The 14,962-nt window shown below is 44.2% G+C and overlaps 1 protein-coding gene across 2 annotated transcripts in view; it reads right to left on the reverse strand.

Moving 5' to 3' along the window:
- Nucleotides 1–14,554, reverse strand: part of PPP2R2A (protein phosphatase 2 regulatory subunit Balpha) — a 40,382-nt gene extending 25,828 nt beyond the window's left edge. Inside the window, exons 1-2 of one of the 2 annotated variants that reach the window (XM_064472545.1) lie at nucleotides 14,337–14,554; nucleotides 11,836–11,910 (exon numbers count right to left, since the gene is read on the reverse strand). In XM_064472545.1, coding sequence (XP_064328615.1) covers nucleotides 11,836–11,910; nucleotides 14,337–14,343 — 82 coding nt within the window. In that variant the 5' untranslated portion in view covers nucleotides 14,344–14,554. Of the gene's footprint in view, nucleotides 1–11,835; nucleotides 11,911–12,561; nucleotides 12,686–14,336 lie in introns of those variants that run through there. The other variant, XM_009507376.2, reaches the window with a different exon arrangement.
- Nucleotides 14,555–14,962: the final 408 nt, after the last annotated feature.

The raw sequence follows: 14,962 nt of genomic DNA on the forward strand, positions 1-14,962 counted from the left end.
CAAGGGAAGAGAGGGGGGGAAGGAGGGAGGCACGCTCGCTAGCTGAATTTCAGGCAGCTTGCCGGAGAGCACAGCGCCTGTGAAGGTCACAAGTACAACTGAAGTTTCCAGCAGAGATGAATACATAGTTCTGACTATTAAGTGATCGTGGGATAAAAATTTCTGATTACTTCACTCACTATGGGCATTCACTCCTTTACCAGTTCATTTTAATACTTAAAGCATTACTTAGCAGCACCTGGAACCTGAAAAAATAGACTTCCCCTTACCAGTTGCCTCTTTTTTTTTCTTCCCCCACTTGGCAAGTATTTTCCTGTGTTTCTATTCTGGCCCAAGCATACATGCCTCAGCTTCTTAAAAAAAAACTGTATTAAAGAGAGGCCATTACTAGTTTCTGGCCTGGACTTTCAGAGACTCTTAACACTCACTTCTCTAAGTGACACGAAATGGAATCTACAGACCTTGACAACTCTAAGGCAGGCGTTTATATTTATAACACATCCTAAAAACACATATATAGTGTACTAATCTGAGCAAAAAACTGACCTTCACATTTATTATTTTACATCTGTCACCTTCTCTATCTATAGTTTAGGAACTTTTCTCTGGATTTTGGAAGAGTTGTACAACAGCTAAAAACAAGATCAAGAGTTTTAGCAGTATGACTGTCCTGCAAGGATCTCAAAGTTCTTTGCAATAACTTCTAAAAGTTTTGGAACTTCATTTTGGAGAAGGGCACGCTAGTCTTACAGACAGGGAAAACAAAGCATGGAGGAGTTTAAATGACTTAGTGACCTTCCAGATGAAACAACTCTGGACGGTCGCTTTGGCTTAGCTCCATTTCTAGTCTTCTTTTTGTCAGTCCTGTCCCCCTCCTCCCAGATAATTAAATTTAAATCTAAACTTTAAACTTGGTAAAAGAGTAGTAACTGCTGTGTAAGAAGCTTGAGCCTCAGTCAAAAGACACTGGTTAGAAAGAACATGAATTGGAAGGTGCAAAATACTTGCAGTTTTACATTACATAACTGTAAAACTTCTGGAAAAAGAATTTCAACATACACATAAACAAGCTTACAAGACCAAAGAGGACTGTGTACACCATCTTCTCTTGACAATGACTTCAAAACAATAGCAGCCAGCACAGAGGAGAGATGAAGCCAGAAGTGCTCCTACACAGGATGCAATCACTTGGTCATGTCATTTCTTCTAACAACATGTATGCTTAATAACCCTTGTGCAGGAGCCCAGAGCAACAGAACAGAGGGATGACCTAGTGGCACAGTTGTAGATGGCAGTTTAGAACATACTCCTCTGATTTTCAGAAACAGCAGAAAGATTCGAATGCTACAGAAACAAGTAGACGTCTGCTATTCTCAGGTTTGGTACATGCTTCTTCAGGCCAAATCAAGGAAAAGAATCCACAAGCTCCAGGGAACCAACAACCTGATGTGCAGAATCTCCAACTGTTTTGTTTTAGTTTAAATGCTCTCTGTCTTCCCACTGCGCTTTCCTCTCAGGCATCTAAATATTGTCAGAGACAAAATTGCCAGGCTAAGCACAGCATGCATTCTGCTCCAGTAACAGAACCGGTATGTTACCAGCCCCCCACCAGTTTCAAGAGTGGGTTATCACTTCCAAAAGGATCCTGAGTAAAATGAAAGATCCTGGATATTTCTTGAAAACAAAAAGGAAAAAATAGTAAGATACAACTGAAAAAAAAAGGCAAACAAACAAAAAGAAACCCCGAACAAACCACCAAAACCAAAACCCAACCCAAACGCAAACAAACAAAAAACCAGAACAAAAACAGGGAGCTGTGGTAAGAACAGACTGAGAAAAGGCACAAGGACTATATAGAAAGTTTTTAAAATTTTGGTCAAAAAGCCATTCCTGCCAGTTCCACGTCCCACTAAAATACCTTCTGAATTCTTCACTATTACCTCTATAAAGCAGTGCCATTTTCCCACTGCTAGACTATATAATAAAAAGGTTTTCAGGCTTCAACTTCAATTGCTGTTTCATTGATCTTTTAGAAGGGGTGTCCTCCAACATGAGCCTCAATTCACTGAAAGTAGAGTTTTCCACCTGAAAGGCAGCCTATGAACAAGCACATATCCACTGTAAGCACGAAAAGGCTGAGGAAGAGGATGAGCAAGTTGTTCACAATGCCAACGTTTACCATGTTGCCTTAACAACATTATTATATCTCCAAGAGAAGCGATCCATCCATTCATCTCTCACAGCTCCTGTCCCGTTCCTGGAGCACCACTACCTATCCCAACACAGGCATCTGTTACAGTTTGACAGACCAGTCTGCGGAAGCTAAAACTCAGGATAAAATTAAGCTGATTGCAATTAAACCAAACCGTGACATTTTCGTTCAGGTCGGTTTCCCAAAGCCATCACTCTGCAGCTAAGTGAACACCTGTGTCGGCTCAAAGCAGAAACTCTAAAGGTGTAAGGAAGGACCATCTCTTTCAGAAGCAGCAGCTACTTGAAGTGACAATGAACTTACAGGCAAGTCAGGAAGCAATCTGAATTCTAATTCCTCTTTCCATACCAAGGCCACATTTCACTCCAAAACAAACTGAACACGGCAATTATTAAAAGATAATCCCAGTTTGGGGTTTATTATCTCCAATATTTCTATAAATGTATCCTTATACAACGCATCAAGAACAGCACCGGAGAAGTTAGGGGTTTGTCATGTAATTCCATTGGAAAAAGAGTCCAGGAGAAACTCTCAGTGTCTTTGAGAATTATTATATATTTATGAGAGTTGAAGCTGAAGATTTATTTAGGTGGGGTAGCTCTTGTCTGCTGGACCAATTAACTTTAAAATTTTAAGTAATTTTAAGAAAAAAAAAAGTCCTTCAGCCTACATTTATAAGCACTCTACAAACACACGTAGGTCCTAACGTCTGCCAATCATCTTCTAACCTTCCACTGCCAGGAGAAACGCCAGCTGAAATCACTACTTTTAAGAATCGAAGAATGGTCCCTGGAATACTACTTCTATTCGCCAGGGAAGAAGGAAAATACACCTACTAGCATTTAGCAGACAAGAATATATTAGAAATTAGTCCAAATTTTAAATAAGCAGCTATAGTCTGAAGTCTCAATTACCTTAACTGTTCCTGAATATATGCAATTATCTTTTTCTCAACTTCTCAGAAACACAGAGTGCCAACTCTGTGTATTTGGAGATCACATTATTCCCAGAGCATTAATTTCAGAACTGCAATTGAAAATGCAAAGGGAAATATTTCCACACAAAATGCATTCTATATACCTGGGAAATCAATCTTTCTTACAACACAACTCTTTTAAACACTCTTTTCCTGACCCTAAAGTTTTCTTCCAAAATTAGATGCAAGCATAAACGCCTAAGGGGTTTAAATGTGACCTAAATAGGCTGGTTTTCTTAACAGTGCGATCACTTGCGGATCGCTGAGAAGAAAATACATTGTTATAAAGAATGCCTGACCAAATTAATAATTTCTCCTCCAGTGTTTAACAAAAGCATGGCAAGTTAGAAGAGAGATGCTCGCCAACACTTCTGTTTCTGTAACCAAAGTACAGTCATGCACAGAAGCCTCAAATAATTGTTTTGAGTAATATCGACTCACAGAAGCAACACCCTACCTGATGTCTCATTAGCCAGCATCTTAATTTTAAAGGCACATGTAACAAACCAAGACCTTCCAGTCACAGGCAAGAACAAGACGAGACCACCACCATGTAACGCTACCTGAGGCTCGGAGCAATCTCCTAAAGCAGTCCTGTTTGGGGAGCCAGAAAGCGAGCAACAGGATGCCCAAAGGGAGTCCTGCTGTACTAAGTCATTGGCAAGTGCACACACACAAGTATCAACACTTCACCTCTTAAGGCAAGACACCTTTTTAGGCTTCCCCCATTTTCAGGAAGGCTCAGCATAAAGGAATCACAACTTCTATTTTCTATTCTTTTCTACTTCAGATTACTTGCATCCTAACCCTAGGAAAGGAGCATTTAGCTAGTGCATGCTTTAAGAGCATAACTTAGCTATAAAGCAGTGTAACAAAGCTACAATTCCATATATTGCACTCAAGAAATGTAGAAAACTGTCCAGATGTAAATATTTTTACTGTAAGACCCACTGCTGCATCTTGAAAGAGATTATTCTAAATTGGTTTGGATCAAGTATCATACTTCCTGTATTTCTCTCCTTTTATTTTCATAGAAACATGGTAACTCTTGTCTCTATTCACATTCACAAGACAAGTGCCTGCCTATGCCAGGACTCTTCATTTGTTTCAATCATTTTCATGTCAAGCTTTTTTTTTTTTAAGGGTAAACCTCAGTTTCACATAATTACAGAACACTGACTTAGTCTGAAAAACTCTTTGCTCCATACTAAAAATCTGCGGACATAGTTATGGTACTGCATATCGCAGAGCATTGAAAAATATAAAAAAAAAAAAGGTCTGTAAAACACCCCTAAGGCAGTTTTAAAAGCATCTTATCCTCAGGAAATTGCTTTGGGAGCACAGTGTTTCCTAAAGAGGAAAGAACAAATGGTAGCCTTAATTTGGTACCATCAGTAATTGATGTTTTTACTACAGGAGGTACAGTACGTAGCAGATTTAATTGGATGCACACTTAAACAGCATCTAAACCAAAGAAAACCTAATTCTGCAGCATCTAAAGGCGAGACAATACATTAGGTGAAGTCAAAACCCCAAACAAGGGATCAATTTTTCAAATCATATTAGGAGCGATAAAGACACGATAAGAGAAGATTATAATTTGTCAGATTATCTTTTTAAAGTGCTTTACAGTAAAGCACTCAGTAAGTAATCCATCTCCCAATTAAGTGGTATTCTTTTCTAGAACTTCCAAGAAACTAAACTGTCCTGCTATTAACACAGCTCTTCCTACCACCAGAGCTGGTAACAACGCCAAACAAATGTCATTTCCACATACTGCTTGCGCGGACACCCAAAGAAGAAAACCTATTCCATGTATACTAGTTTTGCTGCACAAAAACGTCAAAAAGATTATTTGTAACATAGTGATAAATGACATCATGCCTGCGTCCCTACGTGTGTTTGCACAGGCATACGTGATTTCTACTTTCAAAAAATCTCGAGCCATCACACCGCACGGTGCTTTGACAACTGGCTTATACCTACCCAGATCTGTGCCACGACCGAATGAGGTAGCGCTGCCTTCTCTGCCTGCCTGCCAGCGCAGGTTTTCATCACCCCTTTTTTACACCTCTAGTGTTTGCACATCCACACAGCCTTAAATTCAGGGATCTGATTCCACCGCAATGTAACCCAGAAAAAACCTACAGGTCCATTTGTTTTCAATAGCAGCACAGACCTGGCCCCACTTCAGCCTTTGCATCTAAAAGATGACGATCGCCAGTGATGCCAGATCTCTGTCAAGCATTCGTGCGCCATAGCAAAGCCCCCACTCTTATTTGGCCAGTATTTTAGTTCCATCTCTTAAGGTTACCGTTACAGTATCAGTAGAAGGTATATTCTATTGCTGACCTTCAGACAGCACACATCCAAAGTGTGTATCTTTAACAGCAAAGGTTTAAAGTCCTTTTTATTTCACCATTTGCAGCAGCATAGCACTTCAGAGATCACAGTCTTGTCTTGACTGTACATAATGTCCTACAGAGACCAACCCTCTTCCAGAGTTCCTCGTGTTTCTTTGAGCCACTTGATCACTCTCCACACTACGCTGGCACAAGCGCACGCAGAGCGCTGAGAACCAGATCAGGGTTCAATTCAGCTGAAAATTCCAGTCAAAACCACAATTTTAAGTATTTTTCAGCTGGATCAGCTTCCCAAACAAGTTCATTGTGCAGTTACATGAACACTTGTGCCAGCAAAGTGGGAAGGAGTGCCTCTTTAAGCAGAAATGCTGCCAAACATGTAGCCATGGCCTAAATAGGCAAGTCAGAAGAGAACAGAAAGTAGGGGAGGGAAAAAAAAAAGGGGGTGGGGGGGAGAAGGGCAGACAGTACAGCTAGGATCATGCAGCTCTTAACTCTTGCTTCAGCATTGCATCCACCAGGGGTTTTATTCTTCATTTTAGTTCTTCCAAAACACATTCTATGAAGCTGCAGCTACCACAGAAACCCATTTCTAGGGTAGAAATACCCAAACCAGAAACATTTTTTAGGTAGCACCTTTAAAATTAAAAGCAATGAGGTTTCACAAAGCCGATTAAGAGTTGTAATCCACCAGGACTGCCACCGATAGCCAAGTTGCGTTCATTTGTACTGCTGGAGTCTGGCAGCTTGATCACTATAACCACCGTATTTATGACACAAAAAGCCCACTCCTTTTCCAAGTAATATTTAATTTAAGCCAAAAAGTTTCCAAGAACAGCAAAGCATGACAGTAGTAACAGAACAACACAGGCCAGCATGACTGACAAGCTGAAGTGGCCCAGCTACCAAACCCATGTCAAGAGAGAGCACTGAATAACTTCTAGGGAGCTAAACAGCCACCTCCTGTTTAGCTGTTTGCTAAATGCTCTTTGTTTGGGGAACTTCACACTTCAAATGCATGCTTTAGTCAATCTAGACCAGCAGTTCCTAGAACACAGTAGCCTATTTCTCTCTCTAGATACAGACAGTCATTCTACAAATGGCTGATGATAAAAGAGCTAAAATACAGAAGCAGACTTGGGAATACAGAACAGGACTGTAACCATGGGTCGTCTTATTTATCTACAGCAAATTTCAAACCACCCCTTAAAAACAAACCTATTACCGCTCCTTGCCCCTTCTAACTGATGTTACTTTAGGAGCGTACAGAACATAACCACAGCCCTCAAAAACCCAAATTAAGCTCCCTCCCACAACTACACCCAATCTTGCTTCAGCAGTATTATCACAACCTCTCATGCTTTTGCTATTCTTCTCGGAGAATTTTTCCTCCCCTCCTATTCCATCAACTCCCATTAAAAAAGCCCATCAGTGACTTCTATAATAAAGCCATTGTTTCTCTTCTGTGACTCCTGCCCGCAAACACAGCTCGGCAGAAGCCCTTCTTCCCCACGGATCCTGGCAATATCCGTCCCCCTACAAGGTACAGGCCCCTCCTCACTGGCTGCTGGTGAGCCTACAGAGGGGATGCACCACCAGGAGCAGCAGCCTGGCAGAACGGAGCTAACCAACTTTCTGAAGGAGGCTCAGCAGCTCTAACCAGCTGTTTCAGACACACGTTACTCAAAGAGAAAGCTTTCTGGTAAGGCAAGAGAAGATGGTGAGCTCCAGATGGTGGTAAACTGCTTTTTACAGCAGTCCTCGTTCCTGGCTTCAATTCTCCTTACTCCGAGATAACTATTTTTGTGCATTGGAGACAAACTACCATTACTGGAACAACAGTTCCCATAGCTGCTCTGCAATTTTGATGTCCGCCAAAAATAAACATGAAACCACACTTGAAAGATACAACATACCTAGAATCAAATACAGAAAGCATTCCCTCAACAAGCGAAAAGTCAAATTTTGTTTACATCTCTGACCACACACACGAGCTGGCTAGGGATAGAAATGTAAGAGTCTTCATCTGTTCACCATTTGCACAAACTGAAACAGACTACAGCAATGTTTTGGCTATAAAAGAGGAAACATGAAACAAGCCATAGATCATTAACAAAGCAGCACTGAACAGTTAAGCATCAGACTTGAAAATTAAGTCAGTAATCAGCACCCGCAGCAGATATTCCCGTACTTCGTTCAGAGACAATTCAGGCATGAGATAGTTAACTTGTCAAAGATGAGCAGTAATCACTCAGGGTTAAAGCTTAGGACTTAAGTTCCTGGCTTCCAGCCTTGGAGGCAGACTATCAGACTTCTACATATCTTTGTATTACAATTGAAAGAACATTTAGATACTGCAGCTTGACTCTTTTCCTTCTGCCAAGTAATTAAACAAATTTGACATAATTTGTTCTGAAATACGAACTCATTCCATTAAGCAAGTGTCTAGTTTTCAGAGACAGTTTAAACTCTCAATGCTTAGTTGCTTCCAACTGGAGCTGCCATTTTGCCACATCTTGGAGAACATAAGAGCAGAAGGGTAAAAACAAGTCCCAAAACATCAAAACTGCTGCAGAAAATCTTTATAATCCTTTTCTACAATCATTCCCATAAGGGAAACTTCCACTACCAAAACATGGTAGTGTCTGCTCTCGAGTATTTCTGGACAGTTAAGTCTTACCTGCACTGAAACAGTAATGGCACGGAAGAACAAAGTCCATCCATTACAGATGCTTTTGATAACCTGATCATTGAACTTATCGAGGACAATGACTCTGTACTCCACTGGAGAAGTTCTGCCTAATCTGATGTCCTGGCTCTCGATTCTCCAGAGTACACGGAACCAGCTGAGCACAGGCACATTGCAGGACTGGGCACAAGCAAGACAAATGTAAAATTAAGAAGGGAGGAAAACTTCTGTTGAGCAAAGAAACAGCTGTTTCAGAAACAGGCAGCAAAGCCACAACACCCCTGCCCTGATGCAATGGGCTGCTAAAAAAAGGGGGGAAAAAATATCACAATAAGGCACACTTTTGGCAAAAGTTAAAATTAAGGACCCAATTATAGTGAGGCTGACACTCAGATTTCAATTTATATCCCAATTTCTGCGCTTAACTTTGTGATCTGATAGGGCCAGGCCACAGCTTATAACTTACACACACAGAGAAGAGAGGTGAGTTCTCTGCTCCTCACACATCCACATTCCTCAAGCTGGAAAAGCTTTGCCGCAGCAGGATGGCGCAGGCAGGCCCCAGACAAACTCACTGCCATCTTCTCTCCTCAGGCTTTACTAACAGCTTTCCCCCTTCTCTCCCTTCCACCCTCATTAGCTCTAAAAGAAACACTGTCACATCCATCTATCACACTGTGCTTAGAAAGCCAGAAAATTAAAAACTGTATGTATCAGAGTTCATGTTTCAGCCATCAAAGCCACCAAATATTGACTTTGTAATAGGCAGCCATTCTAGGCTAAGTATCTAAAGAATTATAGTTTATACATATTACGTGAAGGTTACGAGGTCAGACCTGACCTCAAATCTACCGGAAGCTACATACTAGTGCTCTCAGCAAGCTTTTTAAAGTTGCTGCCACTATTACTGTATTAAAAGCATTATTCTCCATTGGCCTGTTTTACAGGCAACACTGTAGAGACACCACTGGTTTTGCATTCTCCTGATTAATGCCATTAAATAGATGCCATTTTCTTGGTCAACGTTTCTGTTAGTTTAGTTTAAGCTAGCTTTCCATTCTAAAGGTTGCAGCTTTGTATTACCAACAGGAAGAAAACAGAAAGTGAAACCTCCCATTTCTTTCAGGTTTCTTTTCTTCATTTTTAGTGAAGTTTCAGTATTCCGCAACAAAAGTTAGTTTTAAAATCTGAGCTCTAAAGCCATTCAAAAAACATAAATCCACGCCCCAGGTACTACCACGCACAAATTGGCACTGTCCTCAGACCCAGACACGATTAGAGCCCAGACTTCTTAGCTTGCAGACCACAGCTGTTAAACAATCATTTAAGTTTCAGACAGCAAGATTTTCTTTAGCTTTCAGCATGGTGCTTGCCACAAGAAAGCAGACAGAAAGGCTGGGGGAGAAAAAAGCTCCTCAGACTAGACTTAGAGCCACTGTCAGCTTGTCCTTGGGCATTCTGAAGGAGGACCAGAAGCACGCAAAGCTGCCGTTCCAATTTTTGCGAGAACCACATATGGCTCCGCTTCATTAAAGTGAACCTTAAAGCCAGAAATATAGCCAATAAAAGGGAAAATGTGACCAGCTTGGTACATTATTAACCCTTCCAACAGATTTAACAGGGAGACATTACGAAGCATACGCATGACTCAAAGGGTCGCATAGATACTAAACTTGCACTTTGATTAGGCAGCTGGCTTTCAAAAATTTCCAGCGTGAATTGTGGAAGCCCAATATAAGGGAAGAAGAGAGAATTTCAGCTCAAAGTCACTTCAACCAAGTGTAGTACCAACCCTCGGACCTCACTCCAGGATCTGGGCATTCACATTTCAGCATGTCTCGGAGTATATCGAAGCTCTGCGGTTTGTACCTTCAGACTCATCCTAAGTCAGTTAGAGCAGACAACAAACCAAGCTTCTCTTTGCTCTTTGGGTCACAAAATCAGAAGGCTACATCTTCCATAAAATCAAAAAAGGACTTTCTTACAAGTTTCTGGAAACCATCCTGACTGGCTTGCTGAAACCGAGGCTCCTTAATTCCCTTACAGTGGTGGCTTCCCTCAGCTCCACCCACTGCAACTCCAGCAGCGCACAGTACGGCTGCTAACCTGTCAGGAAGCGCGAGGCTAGCAAGGCACCTTTCGTAACGTGAAGTACAATACTTCAGGGCAGCTAAGGAAGTTAAGGACAGGCTACTTCCTGATTTCTGCGTTTCCAGATCCCCATAAAAGCCACTTCACCATATATACTAAGCTCCTTACTGTTATATGCATGTCAACATGTCTATTTTAATGAAGAATTATTTGCAGGCGCTTGCCACACAACCACAACTTCTTCAGTATTTGTACTTAATTAAGGACGTAGTTTGATATGTAATTAAAATAAAGGTTATAGAAGTCTGCTGGGAAAAAGCTAGACTACACTTAACAGTAGTTTTGAGTTCAAGCTTTAAAAATACTTCCTGAAGAATTTAAAATGTAACTTTAAAAAAAATTGTTACAGCTTTCTTGTTTCCAAAAGCCATTTTTCAGCTTGTACATGACAGGAGTCTTTGAAAGCACATTGTTTGCCACATGCCGCAGCTAATAAATAAAAACAAGTCACTTATGTTTATACTGATTTTTTTGGCCTTTGGAAGTTAATTTGAGCCACACGTCAAATGGGGAAGTAATGGAAACAGTAGCTACTGCTTTTCTAAATACAACATTAATCTTACTTGTAAGTCAGAGCATTCAAGATACATAATAAAAAGAAAAAACCCTGAGAAATACACAAGCGACAAGGCCAACTGCTTGCAACGAAAAATTTTAACTCACGATCTTACATGCTGTGTTGTACAAACAGGACTTTATGACCAAAAAATGAATAATTACGTAGGACTTTCCCCAAAAAAGAGAGCAGAAGAGACCTTGCTCTCCAGCACAGCGATCGAGCAGCACAGAGGAAGTACAATTCCTCTAAAGAGCCCCAATCCAAGTCAAAAAATAAACAAGTCCATTTTTTGCAGTCACAATCAGAGGCAGACATCTTAGTACAGGGTGACTTCTGTCACTGCCAGCTTAGGGAAGTTTTAGGCAATTTCCAGTATTATTTCAAACACAAACCCCTCTTTACTTAAGAGGTAAGCATGCACAAATATTCAGATTTCTTCCTCTTCTGGTTAATAGAGGCTGGAGAGATTGGGAAAATTACTTGATCTTTATCTAGTGCTTAGATCTTCAAAGAGTACAAACATTAATTAATTCTCACAACACCTCCCACTGGAATGCAAGTATCACATTCCCCATTTTGCACATGAGGAAAGAAACACAAATCAAAAGCTGAGTGACAGGAAACTCAAATAATCTTGGAAAACAATTCCAGCAAAATATTTAAGCAGCCTGAATCCCAACCCTTCTTAATAGTGTGTGGAACAGTACTCTCAAACCGTAGTTCAATCCTGAATCTGGGTATCCGAATGCCCATCAGATGCCTATCTGCTTCGCCCGAGTTGCGTGCAGCAACTCCGAGATGTTTTAGTACAGCTGCGTTCGCACCCCCCTCCTAAAGGAGTGGTTAAAAAGTCAGAAAACATTCAGTAAAAAATATTCTTCTTACCTTCTGCTACATCATCATCTACAGCGCCTTTCACCTGAGAAAAACACCACTGAATGTCATTTCCTCCTCCAGCTCCTAAAAAACACAAGCAAAAGAAAATGAGGGGACCCCCCCCAGCAACAAAGAGCACACAATAGTCACCAGCTGAAAATTTCAGCCAACACCGTCCACGCCCACTTCCTCAGCGAGGCACAACTGCAAATCGCCCCTCCCCACCTTTTTCCTTTACAGATATTGTTTTTGCCGTGAGCCCTTTGCCAGCGCTCGACACCACCTTTGTCAAAACCAGCCGAAGCACAAGCAGCAGGAGCGAGAAAAGCCTCCATCGCCCAAAGCTCGCCCGCCGGACGAGGGAACGGGGCCAGCGCTAACTTCAACGGCGCGTTTCGAACGCGGGCGCGTGAATGTCTTCGCTCACAAAGCTTCTTCCTGCTCTAGACATCAGAGCCCCCCCCAGACGCCCACAAACAGCGACTGTCCGAAAACGCCGTGCATTTTTGGAAAATTTCAATCTTCCGTTCCGTATAAGCCAAGCCCGCTACTCACTTCCTCCTTCTACAATAACACCGAACTGAACCTACACGCTAAAGGCTAAAGAAAAAGAATTTTACCACAATTTTAGAGTCTCTCCGCAGAAGTAACGAAAGCAAATATCAGCCTTTAAAAAAAGCAGCAAATCCGAGCAGAAAAGCAAACAAGCAATCTGATGTTAACAAGTTCTACTACCATAGAAAACGGATCGAAGAGAAAACTTCAGGAACATTACTGCCTCGGCGGAAGGCAGTGATTCATTTGAACCCTGCGACCAAAACACACGCAAAAAATCACCACCCATTTCTTTTGCATTTCATTCTGAGCAAATCACCGCGGGGCTCAGTACATACAGGAAGGGACTGAAATGGGCTTGCCTTTTTTTTTTTTTTATTGAAAGCCACTGTCAAAATGGAACTTTTCCTCAGCACAATTCAAAGGGGCTGAGCAACAGATGGCATTTGCACATTAATCCAGAGGTCTGTTACCACTTCTGGAGTAACAACGACTACAGGACTTTTCCCTCTTCCACCTAAGTTAAGTGGGGGGAAAAGGTCAAAGACATGGAAACCAGAAGCCCCAAAATCATCTTTCCAAAAAGAGACCAAGCACCTCAGAACACACTCGGGAGTCCAGCCTGCATTTTTCACTTGTCTTACTCTCTTTTCTGAAGGGTATCAGACACGCACCTGACAAGGTGAAGGCAGGTACGAGCACCCCCCCGTGCAAGAGGTGTCCGAACGCCTTCTGCGGAGACCTTGTAAGGGTTTGCCACCCGCCTCCCTGCCAGCCCCCAAACCCCGCACACCCCCTTCTCTCCTCTCTCCAGCCTCTTCATTTGTCATTTAGCAGCTGGCACCATGGAAGCGTTTAAAGGGGACGGCTCGTAAGAAAAATCACTCCTCGTCCTAACTTGAGGCTAAAATTCCATTTTTCATATAATTTACTTGAACCAAGTTGGCACTTGCCCTCCCTCCCCACCCCCCACCCCCCCCCGACTGAAAAAGAGGAGGGCGGAGCACGGGCGTATGGTGTAGGGGAAAAAAGCAAAGCACAAAACTAACGCAGCCTCTCACGCTTGCTCCTCCAAATGCACAGCGCTGAAAAGACAATTCGTTTGCAGAGGAGGGGAATTAATGTATTTCCAAATTAAGAAATCCCAAGGAAAAGTAAGCAGGAAAAGATACCTTATGCATGCACGCTTCTAGCCTACCGAGAGCACTTCAGGATGCAAAATGGGGAGCAGGCACAGGAAGGAATGAGAAAGAAGACCTGTATTATTTAATTACATCCTGTACCCAATTTTACTCTCATTTGCAGATGCTTGAAAGCTGCACCCTACAGAAGGGTGCAATTGTACTCTCGCCACAAGCACGTCTGCACCCCCGAACCCCTCTCCGCGCACAGCAGCACCCCTCCGCACCCCTCGCTAACTCCACCTGAGAAATAAACGCCACACAGGCACGGTTACAAATTCAAAAAGCCGGAGGAGGAGGAGGAGGAGGAGGAGGAGGAGGAGGAGGAGGAGGAGGAGGAGGAGGGGGAAGGAGGAGGGGGAGGGAGGGGGGCTAAAGACCCACCCTATCTGCAACCTCCTGCACGCTGAACTTCAAAATACACCACTTCCCCCACCGAAGCCCCTCCACCGTGCTGCTCGCTTGGCTTTTTTTTTTTTTTCTGCGATAAGGGAGGGAGAGGAGGGAGGGAGAGGAAGAAGGGCGGGTGGGAGGAAAGCACGGCTTGCCAGAAAGAGGGGGGAGGAAAAAAAAAAAAAAAGAAATAGATGGGGAAGGCGCAGGCGAGGCGGACCGGGAGCGCGGCGGGCCGGGAGAGCACCCCGGGCAGGCGGGGGCCGGCAGCCCCGCCGCTCGCTCGCTCGGCAGGGCCGCTGCCGCAGCCTCACCTGCGCCCCCCCGCCCGGCGGGGGCGGCGGCAGGGGCCGGTGCCCCGCGGGGGCAGCCTCCCCTTACCTGCCATGTTGGGCTGGCGATAGCGGGCGCGGCGGGCCCGGCGGGTCGGGCGGTGCGCGGCGGTGCCGGCGGCGCCGGGCGGGGGGCGGCGGCGGGGGGCGGATGGCGGCGGATGGCGGCGGGGGTGCGGCCGGCTCCGCTCCTGGGGCTGCCCCCGCTCCGCGCCTCGCTCCGGCCCCCCCCCACAGCCTCCACTTTCAAAATGGCGCCGGCAGAGCTGGGGGTGACGTCACCCGGCGGGGGGCGGGCGGGGCGGGGCTACGGAGAGGGCGGGGCGGCGTGGAGGGTCCCTCGCCGCGCCCCGTAGGGCCGGGCTCGGCGGGGCATGGCGGGGCGGGGGCACCGCACCGCACCGCGGCCTTTGCCGGCGGCTCGTCCCCGCGGCGGAGCTTCCTCCGTGCCCGCGCCCGGCAGGATGCTCTGCGGGCTCGCCCTTTATTTCACTCCCTCACCGAATCCCTCCCCCCACCCGCTTGGTTTCGGTTTGGGTTTGCTCTTCCACCACTTTCCTCCGCTCCCTCGCTTCCTTCTGCCATTTCCTCATGCAGCAGTTCCTCGCTGTAGCCACACAACCTGTTTGATGCACGTTTTCCACCCTCTTGGCCGCTTGCCCCGACGTCTGCAGG

This window comes from Phalacrocorax carbo, chromosome 24 (genome assembly GCF_963921805.1).
Source record: "Phalacrocorax carbo chromosome 24, bPhaCar2.1, whole genome shotgun sequence".
NCBI lineage: Eukaryota > Metazoa > Chordata > Aves > Suliformes > Phalacrocoracidae > Phalacrocorax > Phalacrocorax carbo.